General features: G+C 51.3%; 1 protein-coding gene across 6 annotated transcripts in view; it reads right to left on the minus strand.

Annotated features, from left to right (window-relative positions):
* Klhl29 (kelch like family member 29) overlaps positions 1 to 17,525 on the minus strand; it is a 294,873-nt gene that overhangs the window by 54,863 nt on the left and 222,485 nt on the right. For all 6 annotated transcript variants that reach the window (XM_021644969.2, XM_060365570.1, XM_060365561.1 and 3 more), the window contains 2 exons: positions 5,727 to 5,868; positions 2,553 to 3,065 (listed from right to left, as the gene is read on the minus strand). In XM_021644969.2, the coding sequence (XP_021500644.1) occupies positions 2,553 to 3,065; positions 5,727 to 5,868 (655 nt within the window). The remainder of the gene's footprint in view (positions 1 to 2,552; positions 3,066 to 5,726; positions 5,869 to 17,525) is intronic.

The raw sequence follows: 17,525 nt of genomic DNA on the forward strand, positions 1-17,525 counted from the left end.
ATTTGTGTTGATATACCATCATGCGGTGCCTCCTGTTCCCTCCTGGAGCCAGCTGTCTGTCATTTAGGAGCGTGAAATCAAATGGGTTTTAGGGATGTAAAAAAAAAAAAAATCCCTGGGGGGCAAAAATTAAAAGTGACCCAAATCTAAACCCACGTGGTGGCTGTTGGGATTATGACTCTTCATGGCAAGCTACAAAGATTTGGTTTCAAAATTTGGGTTTCCCTTTTTTCCCCCTTAAATGTAGTTGTTTGACATTAGACCTGACAGATAAATTATAGCTCCAGCAATAAAGGCTTTCAAGATTAGAAATGAAAGGAGAATTTACTTAAAAAAAAAAAAAAAAAAAAAGAAAAAAAAGAACCCATCCAGGCTTGGGTGTCAAGCATTTGTAGGTGTGTAGGTCCTTAGGTGTGTATTTCACAAATACAAGGGGACGTGCCAGGTAGCGAGGGCCGTAAATGGACGTGTGAACTAATGTAATCTGGAGAAGTAGCTGGTCTGGTGAACGCCAAGGGGAGGCAGTGTGCTGGGCAGGTCACCCATGCACCCTGGCTGGAGGACCCCAAAGGCTCCTGCAAGATGGGCACGATGAACTTTCTGAGCTCAGCTTCCTGCCTCTCGCTCAGACCCTGCCTATCCTGTGGGGACTGGTATAGCAAATGGCATGGGAGGGCTCCCCTTGGCCTTTTCCACCTGGAGGGCTTGGGGCCGCAGACGTCAGGTCACACTCTTTGGCCTACAGTTGTCTTAGGAGTAGCACTGACCTAACATTCCCAGCAGCCTGACTTTACCTCTGTCTCCCCATGTCTGGGGTGAGGGTGTTTGGGGATACCCCACTCCTAGCAACTTTTAGAGAGATGGATCCCAGTACAGTGTCCATCCCTAGACCAGGGAACTCGAGGGACAGCAGAGCTGGTTCCATACTGTACAGAAGAGTTCCTTTTCTCTGGACATACGTCTGGAACTTGAAAAGCCAGTGAGACCTTTCCATTGGCCTTAGCAGGCCTCTCACTAGGAGGACACTGAAGCTGCCTAGGGCTTCTAGCTTTGGGATAGCCTTGGACAGCTGGGACCCCATAAACTCTTGTGTCAGGGCCGATGGCTCATAAAGTGTGAGTGAGGGTTTGTGGTGTGTGTGTGTGTGTGTGTGTGTGTGTGTGTGTGCGCCTGTGTGTATGTGCATGTGTGCGCTTTTGTTATTTCAGGTTGTTCCCTCTCTCTCTCAAAGACAGGGGTTGCTAAACCATAACAGTTCAAAGAAGACATCAATTTAGTCTCTCTCGATAAAAAAATAAATTTTAAACAAAGCAAGAGCTTACCAGATTTTAGATGTAATTTTCTATAATTTTGTCATTTAAAACTAGTACTGATTTCCCAAACAAAGGCAGTCAGGGCTCACGCAGGTACGGAATGAAACCCCACAGGGAGCTAGGCACGGGCTCTGTGGCTGGGGTGCTCAGCAACACCGGAGAATGGCTCAGAAGGATGGTGACAAATGTCTGGAGAGCCGTGGGCAGAGAGCGGTTAATTGCTAAGAGGCAGAGACCCTCGAGATGGACTTTCAAGGGTTCTGAGGCTAGTTGTGTACACTCTCTAGCGCCACCTACTGGCTCTTTTGAAGGAGGCATGGCTAACCCAGCAGCCTGGAGTGCTTGACAGAGACCCTCTTGCCTCCTCCTGTCCCTGAGCTGCCTAGCTCTGGCTGGGGTCTGATAACCTTCCTTCTTCACGTCTCAGGATCAGGACCTGGCCTGTCTGGGGATGTCTTTGCATTAGGGAAAGGCAAATCTAAGACAGATAGTCTCAAAGCTTTGTCCTGGTCCTGGCTCTCCCGTCCTGCTCAGACACTGTGGGGAAAACACATAATGTCCTGAGTCCTGCTGCTCAGGCTGGAGCTTGTGCTGAGAACCATGTTGCTGTGTGCTTCCTTCCCCAGCTTCTGTTCCCAAGGAACTACCTATGAGGTCTTGCAAGGAAACGCCCCTGGGACTGGGGGCTGGGGTCCCCTGAAGGCCCGTCCAGAGCTGGCCCTTCAGTCCTTAAACTCCAAAACCTCAGGTGGTTCAGGATGGTAGGAACATGCCTGGACCCTGGTCCTGCTCTTGTCAATAGCTTGGTGGAGAAGGCTCCTTCTGATAGGCACAGGCGGATAGTGTTTTTAATGTCTTTGTGGATGGAAAGTGGTAAAAGGCCCGATGGACTGCCCTAGTGGCCCCTAAGAGGAGTGAGTGGCTCTTGCCCTGGCCTGGGAGTCAGGGGTGAGCACGGCCTGGGCTCTGGACTTTCAGGCATCCTCTTCCTTCCTCCTTCTTCTCATCTTTTTTCTCTTGCTCTGTGAATCCTGCTGTTGCTTGTCTCAACCTCCACACTGGCTTTCTGCCTGACTTCCCCTGACTAAACAGGGAATTCCTGCCACAGCTCCTGGTTAGCTGAGGCCAATGAAAGAGCTACCACAAAACACACCCCAGGCCTCACTGTGTCGGGGTGACCGGACAGGGAGGTACAGAAGTACAGACCAGGCACACAGTGGGTGTGTCAGCAGAACTTACCTTTAGGGTGCCCTGGGTCGGTGAACTCATACTTCCCCACTCCAATGGTCCGAAGCATTTGTAGCCCATGGGCCGAGTCTGTTGTGGGGGGCCCATTAGTGGCAGGAGCACTATTGGGGAGAGCGGCAGATGGCTGGGCTGGCGGAGGTGGAGGCAGCAGGGGCCCTGCCATGTGGCCGTTGCCCACGGCAGTGGGTCCCGGGCGGGCTACCTGTCCTACTCCAGGCAAAGCGGATACCGCCAGGGGCTGAGGGCTGGCGTACAGGGCCTGAGCAGGCATGTTCACCACCACGCTGCTCAGCGGTTGGGAGGGCGGCTGCGGGAGGGAGTAGTGGCCTGGCATCAGCGGGAGCTGGGGCCCCACATGCGGAGGCAGTGAGGGAGTCACCCCGATGACTGGGGCCTGGACGTTCACAGCCGGACTGAAGGTAGGAGGCTGGGCCACTCCATAGGAGTGTGCGATCAGGGAAGGCTGGTTCCCGGCGGCCACGGTGGTCACCCATGGCCCTGTGCCTGTAAGGGAGATGGAAAAAAAAATGTTATTCTACCGGTTACCGTCGTTCAACAAACGCCAACTGTCCCAGGCCTTGGGCTGGGACCCGGAGTAACAGCAATGGTTAACACACTCATGTTCAAGCACTCAGCAGTTTAATGTGATAAATCGGGGTATGGGGGCACATGCCTTTAACCCCAGCATTCTGGAGGGAGGCAGAGGCAAATGGTTCTCTATGAGTTTGAAGCTAGCCTGGTTTACATAGCGAGTTCCAGAGCAACCGAAGCTATGCAATGAGATTTTGTCCTAAAAAAACAAACAAATAAAAGAATGTATAGTGACAGTTGTAGGACGAGGTGTTTAGAGGATACAAAGAGATGACAAATGACTATGGGGGGTCCAGAGAAGGAAGAAAGATCTGTTTGTGAGAAACGAGAAACAACAAAGCAGAAGGAAAAATAATCAGACGCCTTCAAAGAGCCCTCGGTTCATCTCAGCTCTTCTACCTGTGAGCTAAGAGCCCTAGCAAGCTGCTTCAGTTCTCCAAGCCTCGTTCTTTTTATCTGTTCATGGGGACGAAGAACTGGATGCAGAAAGCGCGTTTGCAAGGAAACAAAGTAAAACCAACAGAGTGAGGAGGTCCTCCCCTGTCAGTGGACTTGGAAAGGGGCAGGGAGGAGATGAGGGTGGGAGGGTGGGATTGGGGAGGGAATGAGAGAGGGGGATACAGCTGGGATACAGAATTAACAAAATGTAACTAATAATAATAATAAAAAAAAACCAACAGAGTGTCCAACATGGTAGGTGTGGCATATGTGTTGTGTGTCCTCCTTTGCTGGAGAATTGCTGTGGGTGGGAGTCGAAAAGGAGGCTGGCAGTGGACAGTGCTGCCATGTCAGGTGAGCTCAGGGAAGATGGTATTCCCAGGCACCCAGGAAGAGGTGGGTGGAGTCTGGAAAATCCTGGAGGAGATTTGAGGGGACTCCAGGCTTTGTTTCAAGCCATTTACACAGCTAGCCCTGTTAGAATCAGGAGGATCCCAGTTTGGCTCTTAAGGTAATTTTAGGGGGACAAGGAAGTCCAGATACTCCTCTTAAGGTATGATGCAAGATGAGAGGCCAGTTGTGCCCAGTCAGACAGGGCAGGGCCTGGGTCTACCTGGAGCTTAACTGACGTGGAGGTGACTCAGGGTGGGGCTTGTAAGGAAGCTGAAAGACACAATGACAGAGAAGTCTAGTCCAGGTCACCTCTGACTTGAGGAGACTTTGTTTGGGCCTCCATTGCCTGGTCTGACCTTGGTTTTCATGATTCCTCTCTCGGGGTTAGGGTGTCGACTGAGAATGGGGGAACTGAGACAGAAGCCTGGGAGCCCTGGAGGCTAGAAGGAAGGGCTCGAGTTCCCTCTCAGACGGAAGATGGAAAGGGGGATCAGGAGCCCCGAGGGCATAGTGCCATTTAGACCAGCAGGGACACTGAGTGAGGAAGTGGAGGCAGAACGAACCAGATCTGAGTCCTGGTTCTGGCTCCGGATGAGTGACACGCCTGTCAGTTTCCTCACCTGTAGCAGGCACGGTAAGTGTGGCATGTCAGACTGCTGCAAGCCTTGAGGTCACATACAGAACACGGCACACAATAATGTGCAAGAAATATTTATGATTTTCGAAATGAGAGAGGGAAACTGCAAGCCAAGAAACACTGGCAAAGCATTGCTGGCTTGATTCTAGAAGGGGCTGCTGAAGGGAAACATGTCCAAACTAAGCAGAGGGGGTGAGCGCACCACAAGCCAGTCTGGTGGGATGTCTCAAGGCCAAGGCCCGTCACCCCAAACTTGGTGCTCCCCAGGACTAGCTAGGGAACCCAGAAACATTCTTCAGGATGTCAGAGCCTCCAAAATGACAAGGCCACAGACAGCTCCAAGATGCCATGCCACGAGGACGGTTCATTTTGTTTGACCAGATGAATGCCTGAAGGGAGATGGAGACCTACAGAGAGGCCTCTAGTCACTCACCCCGATCTCTGCTCTTAATCAATGACTTGGGAGCTACTGGGCTACAAAGGATGCGATTTGGGGAAAACTGGAAACACAAAAGACTGCATCTGAGATCACGGTGGCCCCCTGGTAGAGATTTGAGAGGTGTGCTCTTCTGTCCCCAAACCTGAGCCCAATTATGACGAGGCGGCCTTGTGACAACCTTGAGTTTTGTTGCTGGGACAGGAGATGATTTGTCTGTGGGCTGAACAGCTATGCTCTAGGGCTGTAATGACCAGTGCGGAGGGGCAGAAGGAAGACTGTTGGTCAGACAGGATGTAGGCCGTAAGCATTGAGTTGTGGCTTTGCACTTTAGAGGGATACAGAGTGAGTAATTGTCAGGAAAGTGAAGGGACTGGAATTCATGGGCTTTACGGTGGAGTGACTGATGGGCTTGGGATGTTTATCTGGCAGAAGACATGGTATCTACACCAGAATGGGAGGGCGAGGGGAGGTCCTTTGTTTTGGTCGGCAGGAGGACCAAGATGATATGGAACAAATCCCAGTCCTGGGGCCAGGGCATCCTGGTGCTCTTGTAACCACAGGCAAGGCAAAATCTCCCTGGATGAGGCTTGAGAAACTCCCAGGGTCTCACACATGCCAGGTCCCGTATCGGGCTCGTAGATGGCTCTGTCAGCTGATGAACACCCACCTGGATTGTCGCTCTCCCTCATCTGTTTGGAGGGCGGCTCATCAGTGTCCCAGGGTGTGGACTGATTGATGGGAGTCTGCCCCCATCGGATGCTTGTCGTGAGTCCCTGGGACTGACTTTCAGCTTTGGAGATGCCCGGAGCCTGTGGGAAACAGATGAGAATGGTGAGCATAGACTGTCCTAGGGCCGTGACTGGAACCTGTTCCCTCAGCAGTACTCTTGAACTCTGAGCTTTATTTACTGGGTTCATCATGGCAGGAGAGAGAGAGGGGGGAGAGAGAGAGAGGAAGAGGAAGAGGAAGAGGAAGGGAGGGAGAAAGAGAGAGAGAGAGCGCCTGCACCTAGCCTCCCTAATGCTGGGAGCCCTGCCTCCTTACCAGCAAGGATCATGGGATATCAGGACAGAGCATCTACAGGTTTGTCCTCTCATGAGCTCCTGGCCCCCAGGAATTCCAAGTCAGTGCCTTGCCAGGCCTGTCCCAGGGGAGCTACTACAAAGGATGGAACTTTCCGTACTCTGGTGTGAGGGGCACCTCAGCCCTCAGACTGTTAATAACCCACCATAACCCAAATACTACCCACTTGTCCAGGGTATGTGCTGAGCACATACCTACTCATTCCCAGTCTGTCAGGTGCCCAAGGAGTTTACTGTAGCTGTGGACCGAGGAACCCCTAATGAGGCGGCAACATGTTCACTCTGCAGGACACCATCATCATCAGCTGGCCGGTGAGGGCATTTACTCTTTCCCCACCCCACTCCTACACATGCTGCAGAGACTCAGGTATCCCATCGAGGAAGGCAGGGAGTTACGGGAGCTGATAGGACAGGTTGGCTCATGTTCCCAGGTAGGAAGAACCCATGGCAGTAAGGGAGCTTGCACGCTCCGTGAGCTAACTTTCAAGAGACTCTGAGGATGAAAGCAAACATCAGGTGACAGTGGCCTCCCCAGGCTACAGTCCTGATAGAACATTGGCAACTAAGAGGTATATTTTCTAGAAACTTAATGAGAAAGCACAGTGTTCCCACTGCGATACTGATGAGAAAAGCAGGCCACAAGATTAGACCCAAGTGACCTCCCTATGCAATCGCCCTGCTGTTGAACTATGTGTGAGAGGTGAACACCCCAAATGTCAGAGACGATTATGGGGGGCTTCTTGTCTCCATTTGTATGCATTTGTCAAAACAAACAGTTCTCGGGATCGAACTTGCTGTCGTCGTACATGTTTTGCAAGTGTTCTGCCCTGACCCACATCCCCAGCCCTTGTTTTTTTTAAAGGGTTTGTATTCCAGTCTCCCCCTGAACCCGTGACCTTCCTATCTCTCACTTCCAAGTGCTAGGATTGCAGTTGTGTGTCATCCCATCTAAATACCAAAAATTTCAATGGCCGGTATTTATAAATAATACTAATTAAAGAGTCTTAAACATATTGAGAAAGTTGGGGGACAAAGGGAGTGAGGATCTCAGCGGGTCTGGTTTCGAGAAGAGTCGTCCCAGCTCCTAGGAACCCAGTTCAGCCTAGGGTAGTAGCATGTGGGATGAGGGGTGGGAGTCCTTCGGGGACACAAGCATCTTCAGGTGAAAACCACGTTTCTTGTAGCAACTTCTGATGGTGCCTGGCCCAGTGATGGAGCTGGAGGCAGAGCTTCCCGTTGGGATCCTGAGCAGGGTGATTCCCCTGGGTTGTAGGCCAGGCACATGGCAGGGGTGTGGGCAGTAGTCTGGGCGGGGGTTCTGGGGGTTCTATGATTTTGCTGTGTCATACTCTGGTACACAGAGCCTGTCGGAGGGCCGGCTGGGAGAGCAGGAGCCAGGCAGCGTTGAGACAGGGTTGGGGTGGGAGGGACACAGTGCTGAACTAATTGCATTAGGTGCACTTTGTCTCTGGCCTGTGCTTTAATGCTCCACTTCTGTGACACGGCACATGGGACAGAGGAAAAGTCTCCCCCCTCCCCCCCAAAACAACAATTTCTGGGACAAGCGTCCTCAGCAGAGGCCCCACTCCCGCTTGTGACATGGATGAGATGGGAGGGGGATACAAAAGGTGGCTCTGGAATAGAGCCATAATCGTGACGAGGCGTAGCAAGCATCGGGGAGGCTTTTCTCAAGTTCTCTGAAAAGGCAACTTTCAACATGTACCCAGTCTGGAGGCAGATGCCAACTAGTCATTTGCAACCCTTTCTCTGTTTCCAGGATGTGGGATTACGGTGGGTTTAGAGGCACAGAAACTGCTCCTGAAATCAGAGGCACGGAGCGGGGGGGGGGGGGGGCGGAGGAAGAGGACACTGCATTGTGCCTATTCAAGAGCCTTGTTGAGCGGGCACGTTGCCTCCCAGCCTCCTTGCCAGCAAGCCTCTTTGCTCACACTATGGAAACCTTTTCTGCCAGGAGAGGGCGCTGGAGCCCCTCTCTGCTGCCCATAACCCTGAGGCTCTCCAGACAGGAAACAGCAGCTTGGCTCAGGATTTCTTGAGTCCCCTCCCTGCCACCTTTTCTGCACGGCTGGATCCTCAGGTCCTCATGGCAACTTATCCAGGGGGCAAGCCTGGAAACATACCCTGAGACTGCCACTCCTGCCAGGAGCTCTGCTTCTTCTTCTTTTTTTTTTTTTTCCTTTGACTTTGGGTGATCAGGTTCTGGAAGTTCTACTGTTTGCCCAGAAATCAGGGGAGTTTCTGAACTTGAAGAATTGCACATTTTCCCCCGACACATTACTTAGGCTTATGCATTCACTCACTTATGCCGTAAAGCAGGCTGGGGTCCTCTTTCATGAACTGGCCAGGGCAGTGGCGATTTGGGTCATTCGGGCCCAGGACATTCAGATTCAGGCCTTGCCCTCATCAGGAGAGGCTGTCCAGGTAGAACAGAGAATGCTGGGTAGGCAAAGAAGCGGGTGCGCTGGGTGTTGTGCAGTGGCTGATCCAGAGCCACGAGGAGATTACCCAGCTGCTGGCCTCCTGTTTGTCTCTGTGTCTTTCGTGATCAGTACAGGCGGTTTCTTCAATGGAAGAAAGCTGCTCTAAAGTCCCCCCCCCCCCACTTCAGGACTGATAAATAAAACCACTCCTATTCTACTCCTCGCTGGCAACACCCTAAACTGCAAGCAATTTGCAGTTCAGGGATTTTATTTTATTAACGCAATCAAGTGAATATTTCTTTCTTGATTCCGTCGACAAACAACTTAGATGCAGGAGTGTGACCTTGGCTGAGAGGGCCAGGGATTCCAGGTGAACCATATCTGGGCTGACCAGTAGCGTGTGAGGCAGCGTGACCCTCTTCCTGCCAAGGGCCCCAAATAATCACATCCAGATGGCAGATTTTGAACGTGACTGGGACGCTCCACGGGTCTGTAACTCTAGCTCTGAACCTCCCTCTCGCGGTCTTGAATTCACACACATCTGAATCCCAAGAGCGATCCAGGCTGCTCCTCGATTGCATGAGGGCTTGCCTTAGGGAAGGAAGGCAGGGGTTGGGAGGGGATGGGGGTAGAGGGTGGGCTGCCAGTGCAAGAATGACCAGCTTTGCAGCCATGGGGAAGGAGTGGGCTGGGCAGGGTCTCTGATACCTCTCCCTTCTGCCCACTGCCACTCTCTGGGACACCTGGAAAGCCACCTTCCCCTGGCCATGGCTTTTGTTGCAGTAACACAGTGGCACTCATCAGGAGAGGCTGTCCAGAATCGCCTTCCCCCACTAGCTCTGCAGAGTGGTCCTATCTGCCCATCACTGGGCTTGAGCTGGTTTCTCTCCGCTTCCCTTTAATGAGATGCTAATGGGATGCATCATTAACACAGCAGCTTTTTAAACTCCGGCTCTTGTAAATTTTCAAAGGTCACATTTTTACGGTGGCTGACAGCATCCTGCTTCTTTCAGAGACTGAAGAACACTAAAGACCCAGGTCCTTTATGGCTGAAGCTCTGTGAGGTGTCCGCACAGGCTGAGGGTGCCTGCTGGCACTGGGCTGTCCTCCCACAGGCCCCAGCAGTTTCGCAGGGCACCCTCTTGCAGCCTGGGGAGACCAGAAACATAGTATTGCTCTAAGAATACAAAGATCCCTAGCAGAGGGGTCAATGGAGACGACACCCCGCGGGGAAGGCAGAGGCCCTTGAACTCCTGTGGAGGACCTCCTGCTTAAACCGCACAAGTCTACGGTAGCCAGAGAGCCTGTTTTCTGCTGGGCAGTCCAACCAGAGAGAGGACTCTCGTTACTTTGCACAAAAATACCACAAAGATTTGCAGCGACTAAGTGGTCAGGGAGGTTTGAATGATGATGGGGACTTAGACTTCCTAGGGTCCTCTTAGTCCTCGCCTGTTCTCTATCTTAGCTTTCTGCATGATCTCAATGCCCAGCATGCTGCCCCAGAGGTCCTGCTGACCCTGTCCTGGCAGGCAAACTCTGTGAAGACATGCTCAGTGCCATGCCTGGCCCAGCAGGTGCTATGCCTGTCATAGCTGTCCCCAGGATGCAAGCAAGCACGGTTTAGGAGCCACAGCTCAGGCCAACGGGAGCAGCGACAGCACTGCTCATTCCAGGAATGAATGAATCTGCAGCACATGCTTCAGGAAGATTGGAACATTCAGGTCCATGGAGCAGAGCCATGGATAGTCTGGTTCTCCTTGCTAGGCACCACCGGCTGACTCCATAGTCATCAGAGGATTGGCTAACCTAATCCACTAAAAATGACCAGAGACTATTGATCCCCCAGGGTGCCTGGGTATGGCAGAGCTGTAGGATGCTGAGGCTGGCTCTTGGAAGTCTCAAATACAGCATCTTCCACTCTTTTCTCAAGGGCATCAAGAGAGCCAGGAAATCCTAGAATGCTTCCAGAATAGATGGGCTGGCGGTGGGTCACCAAAGTTCAGCAGGATTGCATAACACCAACGGATTGGGGCTAAGATCACCATCACGGGACCCTGTATCCGCTGGCACATTTCTAGCCTTGAAACAGGACAGAGCCTAGTTCACCCCCTCACACGACCCATTTCTGAGGGCATGCCTCTGATGATGGCACCTGTGCCTCCCAGACCTGCTTCCAGACTGGAACCTGCAGGCCTAGGCCTTGTCATCACGTGGAGCATACAACCGGTGTGGCTGCACCTCCTGAGTGTCAGTGAGCGTGGTGTGCACTGTGCCAGCACTGTCCCTCTCAGCTGGGAGTGCCCCCTTCCTACCAGAGTGTCTGGAGTCCCTCCAACCTTACCTCAGTTTGTTTCTGTTCCTACTCTAGACCACAGGCACCGCTGGGGAACTGGGGTCAGCAATGGTCAAAGTCCTTTCCTGGCCAGACTTGCAAACAGTGCCATGGGACACCAGGCTCAGGGACTTGTATGGTGACGTAAGACTCGGAGAGAAACCACAGGGAGCAGAGTCACATGGTGCCTCACTCCTACTTTTGTTAACGGCAGTACTCATGCCCCAGCTAAGAAAAGCTACACTCGCCAGTTACGGTGTTTTACGCTTGTAATCCCAGCACTCAGGAGTCTGAGGAAGGAGGACTGCTGTGAGTTCAAAGACAGCCAATTGTATGTCAGCCAGAACTACACAGCAAGACTTGTCTCAAAAAACAAAACCAAACAAAGCAAACCCAAATCCTCCCACCAACAAACAAGCAACAAAAGTGTTGAGGCCTTGCCTAGCATGCAGGTAGACATTAGATTTGACCCCATTAAATAAAACTGGCTGTGGAGATCCACTCCTGCAGTCCCGGCGCTCAGAAGGCAGGAACAGAAGTTCAGCATCACTTGGCCAGTGAGATGGCTTAAAGGGTAATGGTGCTTGTCTCCAAGCTTGATGATCTGGGTTTGATCCCTGGGACTTACATGGTGGGAGGAGGGAACTGATTGTTGCAAGTTGTATTTTTATTTTTTTAAGATAAGATTTCTTTGTGTAGCCCTGGCTGTCCTGGCTCTGTAGACCAGGCTAGCCTTGAACTCACAGAGATCCTCCTGCCTCTGCCTCCCAAGTGCTGGGATTAGTGGCATGTGCCACCAAGGCCCAGTTGCAAGTTGTCTTTTGATCTCCACATGGTGTACACACACACACACACACACACACACACACACACACACACACTGGAAAGCGAGAGGAGGAGGAGGAGGATGGGAGAAGGAGGGAGAGGAAGAGAGGAAGAAGAGGAGAAGAAGAAAGAGGAAAAGGAGGACAAGAAGGAGGAGGAGGAGAAGCTGTTTAACTTCATTCTCAGCTACATAAATGAGTTCCAGGCCAGCCTGGGGTTTGTGAGACCCTGTCTCCAAAAACTAAAACCAGACAAAAACCAAAAAGAAAAAGAAAAGATATAATAAAGACAAAGGGAGACCAGGCAAGGGATAACGGAGAATCAACACCACATGGGGGAAATGGCAGCTATGCAGTCCAAGGGGCTCTTAGCCTTCAACAGGACAATGAACTACATACTTGAGATTGACAAGAAGAGAATGGAGGCCCTTAACTGCTTTGACAGAGCATGGGAAAAGGGCCCTTCCACCAATCCTGAGCCTGTCTTTGTATGTGTATGTTGTATGTGCACACGTATGTGGGGGTTGATGTTGGCTGTCTTCCCCAATCACTCTCCATTTCAGTTTTTGAGGTAGCATCTCTCATTGGTTCACGCAGCCCGGCTGACCGGCGAGCCCCAGGGATCCCGCTGTATCTTCATCTTCAGTACTGGGATGACACGTGTGTGACTATGTACCCTCCCCGCTTTCAATTTACACATTTATTTAAAGTGAGTGCTGGGGGTCTGCACTCAGCACCTTCACGCTGGAACAGCAAGCCCTTGGCTAACTCAGCTATCTCACCACCCCTCCAGCTCTTCCTTTTAGGAGCACTCACAGCTTCTGCCCTGAAGGCCAGGCACCGGGTCAGTGAATGCTATCTGATGCCTGGCATCAACACAGGCCCTGCAGGATTGTCCCAACCAGCCTTCCCTGCACCCCCAACCCCAACAACAAATTTGTGAGATATTAGAAAATATTGTAAAGCCACTAACGGAAAAAGAAAGAAAGAAAAAAATAAAAAAAGAAAGAAAACCCAAGACATACACTTTACTGTATTTACTGCATATGGTAAAATACAAGAGATCAAAAGTCACTGGTGTGTTGTTCTGGGCAAACACATCCCGTGTTATCTGCATCCCCCAGCATTTCACAGAGGATTAGGGTCAGCATAAACACAGGAGGGGGCTGTCACTGTGTAAATACTAAAACGAGTACATGCAGCCTCCCCAGATGGGTGGTGGGAGTAGGCCTGGGAGAAAAAGCTGAGAAGCCACAGGGAGGAAAATGCCAGCAGAGGGCCCGGAACTTGCCACACTCTGACCCGGACTCCCTGCGGTGCCCACCCGACTTGGAGAAGACATGTTTGGAGGGCCCGCTCCCGCAGCCCCTCGCTCAGGATCACTGAAGGTGGTGATGGACATTCAGCTGCCGTTTTCTGACCGCCGGGCACATTTTGGATACCTCCCTCTGAAAACCTTGCTTGGTAGCCTCCTCAACAGTTGGCGCAATAATTTGACCTGCCTCGCAGAGAGAGTGTGGCCTGGGAGTTTGATCCGCCTAGAGAGGCTAGCGCAGTTCTGGGTTGACGCACTCGGCAAAGGTCGGTGTCAGAGACCCGTGGATTGGGGAGCCCATGAATGCTGTCCATTTCGTTTTCCTTCTTATCACTCCTGTTGCTTTTCTGAGGATAGCAGGGACTGGTGCCTGAACGTGGCGGAGTGGGTAGGGCTCAGGCACCTCTGACCATCTGCCCTTGCATCTCTCTGGGGAAACACAGCTCACTACAGCAGCTGTCAGCTCCATGGCTGGGCACAGACCGGCAGCCTTCCTTGGCAAAAGGTTTACTTTTCCTTTGTATCCAGCATCCCTCTCCCTTCAAGACACTTAGGGCTTTCCTGATGCCCACCTGTGGCGAGTTGTGGAGCCCAGTGAATGCGTTCCCTCAGGGGACAAGTGTGCCCACTTCCCAGGGTGTGCTCACGGGCAGCCGTGAATTCTGGGGAAGGTGAGGCTTATTTAAAGCAAGGGCGTGGTAATGGTGGAATTCACGTACGGGTGGGAGATCTTTTGGTGCCTCGGTGCTTTTTGATTAAGCCACGGAGTGTGTTACCACACTGCTAGGCTTTCTCATTCCAGAGCATGGTGGCACAGCTGTCCAGACACCACCACTGCAGCGGTCTCCAACGTGAGGCATGTGAGGTGCATCTAGGAGGACTGGCAGGAACTCGCCATAGTCCTAGAAGCTCTGAGTCTGTAACCCTGGATCATGGAGTCCCCAAAATGTGCCATTTTAATAAGCCTACAGTGGTGCTGATTCAGGCCCACTCTTTGCCAGTCTTTTCCCCAGGCCTGTGCCCCAGAGTCTGGGGTTCTAGGGCCTATATGATTGCTTGTTGGGTCCTGACTGGAACATATTTAGGGGCCTTGCCCATGTGGTTCATGGGAGCCAGCTTCTTGGGGAGGCCACTTATCAAGGACTCCTGCTTTGGGCCTAGGTTTCCAGTGGTTAGAGCAGCAATTCTCAACCTGTGGGTTGCAACCCTTTTGGGTCGAATGAGAACAGGGGTCGACTACGACCATTAAAAAACACAGGTGTCTACATTATGATTTGTATCAAAACTGCAGCTACGAAGTTGTCATGAAGATAGCTTTATGGCTGGGGGGATTACCACAGCATGAGGGACTGTACTGAGGGGTCGTGGCAACGTGAAGGCTGAGAACCTCGGGGGTTAGAGGATGTGTCGACCCACAAAGTTGTCGGAGGAACTAATGGCACCTAAGGGTGTCTCGGCTCTTATTTCTGATCGCCATTGAGCTACAAACAAGAAGAGCAGAGCTAGAGTCTCACATGGTGCTGGGTGTCCTGTGACCCTCCTACCCTCTCTAAGCAGGGTGGCTTCTCTTGGCCCCAGGCCTATGGCCCCGGCCTCCCCTTCTGAGCTCCACCACAATGCACCGCAGAGTCTGATGAAATTTCTAATAATACTAACCAATGATGTGTTAAATTGAGACACTTCTGGCTCGGCCGCTGGAAACCACACGATGGTTTAAAGGACCAGCGCTTACCTCTCTCTATCAATTTGCTGCTAAATTACTGCTTTCAGAGAAACTTATAGAAAAGTAATTCTTTATTTAAATTTTAATTTCCATCTTGTCATTTTAAATATATATTCAGATTCCAATCATATTACAGAATATGATGATGTCTCTGGCGGGTAAATGACCCCTCCAGGAGCCTGGGTGGGCATGGAGGATGCCAATGAGTGGGTGGTGGGGAGGGGCTTAGCAAGGAGGGAGAGACCTCAGAGGCAGGCTCGGCTGAGGTGGCCAACAGAACTTCAGAGGCCTATCCTGGGTGGCACACCGCTCTGTGAGCCCCCGACTTCATGTGCAGTTCTGAGGGCCACCTGCAAATGCTTGAAGTTGGAAGCACCAGCTATTTGCCATGCTTGGATCACTGTGTGAACTGAGCTCTAAGTGAATGCCAGATGAAATGGGGCTGCTGGGCCGGCCACCATGCTAACAGCTCATATTTAACCACCTCCCACATGCTAGTGGCGGACATAGCTCCTTTCTCTGCAGGAGGAATTTTGTATCCTTCCCATCATCTAACTGATGAGAGTCATACAGCCCAGCAAAATTCAGTAACACTTAGAGGGTGCGAAAGTTCGGGCTACAACCCATGCCTACTCTACCTGTCTTAATCTATTTTGCATTGCTATAACAAAACCAAAACCATGTTGAGGTCCAGTGATGCAGCTCAGTGGGTGAGGGGGTATGCTGCTAAGCCTGAGTTCTATGTGGGGGATGCAAATGGTGGACGGAGAGTTCCGACCTTCTCAAAGTTGTCCTCTGACTTCCACATGATGCTGGAGGATGCATCCCTACCCAACGACTGACTGACTGACTGACTGAATAAATAAATGTAATAACATTTTTTTTTTTAAATAAACCACCTGAGGCTGGGTGGTTTTCTCTTCTTATAAAGAAAAGAAGCCACTTTTGGATCACTTTTGCCTTGTCTGGCCTCAACAGAAGACGATGTACTAAGTCCTGATGTGACTTGATGGGCCAGGGTGGGTTTGTAAGGGGGTTTCCCTTTTCTGAGGAGAGGGAAAGAGGGGAAGGAGGGAGGGGGCAGAGGTGGGACCGGGAGGAGAGGAGGGAGCGGACTGTGATTGGGATGTAAAATGAATAAACGAATACATTTGTTTAGGAAAAAATAAACAAAGGAAGCAAGTGAAGGTTACTGTTTCATGGGTGCCTGCCATCTCTAAATCCTGGTGATGTCGTCATGGTGGGAAGGGATTACAATGGCGGCATACAGGCAGAAAATGCCATACAGCTGAACACAAAGCTAGAGCCTGGGGAGAGACCATGCTCACTATTTTGATAACAGACCACCAAACTACCCCATCTTGAGGGTGGAGTCCCTATGACTTATTTTCTACTTGGACCCACAGTTTTAGAAGCACAATGTTCTATGTTTTGTGATGATCAGAGTGTTCCCGGGTCTTTGCAGTTGATGCCCTCATTTGTGGGCTTAGCCACGTCTGCGCGCGCGCACACACACACACACACACACACACACACACACACACACACACTACACTGTTGGGTAATACTCTGAGCCCTCCTTTGGTACCTGCGGGATGCTGGCCACAGTATATCTTTCCTCCACTGTGTCCATCGACTGTGCCTTCTGCTCTGACCATGATATATACTGGTACCAGGAGCCCAGGCCATTGGCTTCCATCATCTCTCCTCCTCTCTCAAACCTCAGCCCCTTATCCACCACCCACAGTCCCCTTAGCCTCTGCCAGCGTGATATGGGTCTTCCTGGATGGAAGCCAGGTCCTCCTATGCTTCTGGACACATCTGCCTCCTTTTAGGCTGGCATCGCAAAGCACTCCATTTCTCCTCATATTCCCTCATGCTCCCCTTTCACTCTTACCAACTTCTTCCCTTTGGCTCTTCAACATTAGGGTAAGCCAAAAAAAAAAAAAAAAATTCTGGCCCTTTCATCTTCCATGGGGCCTCCTGCCCTTTTCTAGACTACCGTTCGTTACCCTGCCAGGGCTAGGAGCTAACTCCTGGTATTTATCTCTGCTGGTGCTCAGCTTCCACAGCCATTTCTTCAACTTCAGTGAACCCACCCTGTCTCCATGACAATCGCTCCCCGCTGCCCATCCATGCAGCGTAGCTTCTCCTCTCCCTCTGAGCCCCAACGCTAGTTTTTTTTTCTTTGAAATTCTCTTCCCCTCTTTTTTTGTCTTCCACACTTTCCCTCACTTAAACTACACCTACACCCTTTCTCTGCGCATTTGCTTGTTTCTTTGCCCCTTAGTTCCTGATCTTGGGTCATGCTCAGTGCCCACACTAGCCCCCAGGCCTGCCCCCTCTCACAGGGCTCTGTTTGGACCCCCTCTTTAACTGTTCTGTTTCTAACAGGTAACACTTGTGCGGTAGCCCTCGTCTTTGCCAGAACCAGGCTTTCTATAGTATTCAGGGAGTACATTTGCTTTTCCTTTTCCAACATCAAAGTCTGTTCCTTGGAGATGTATAGGCTCACAGTTCAACAGAGACAGCCTCCTTTGTGGACGTAAAGCAACCGTGGATGGGGCTGGCTTTTGCACTGTGTTCTTGCACATGCCCTGTCCAGATCTTTCTGGGCCCCTTGCTCTAAACCCCTTTCCACGATGGGTCTCGTGGACAAAAGAAATGATAAATCTGGCAGAACCTTACAACTCCACGCTTTCAACTTTCCTCTAACAACTTTCAACCAAAAACTTCTTAGCCCTATTTC

Source organism: Meriones unguiculatus, chromosome 1 (genome assembly GCF_030254825.1).
Source record: "Meriones unguiculatus strain TT.TT164.6M chromosome 1, Bangor_MerUng_6.1, whole genome shotgun sequence".
Lineage (NCBI taxonomy): Eukaryota > Metazoa > Chordata > Mammalia > Rodentia > Muridae > Meriones > Meriones unguiculatus.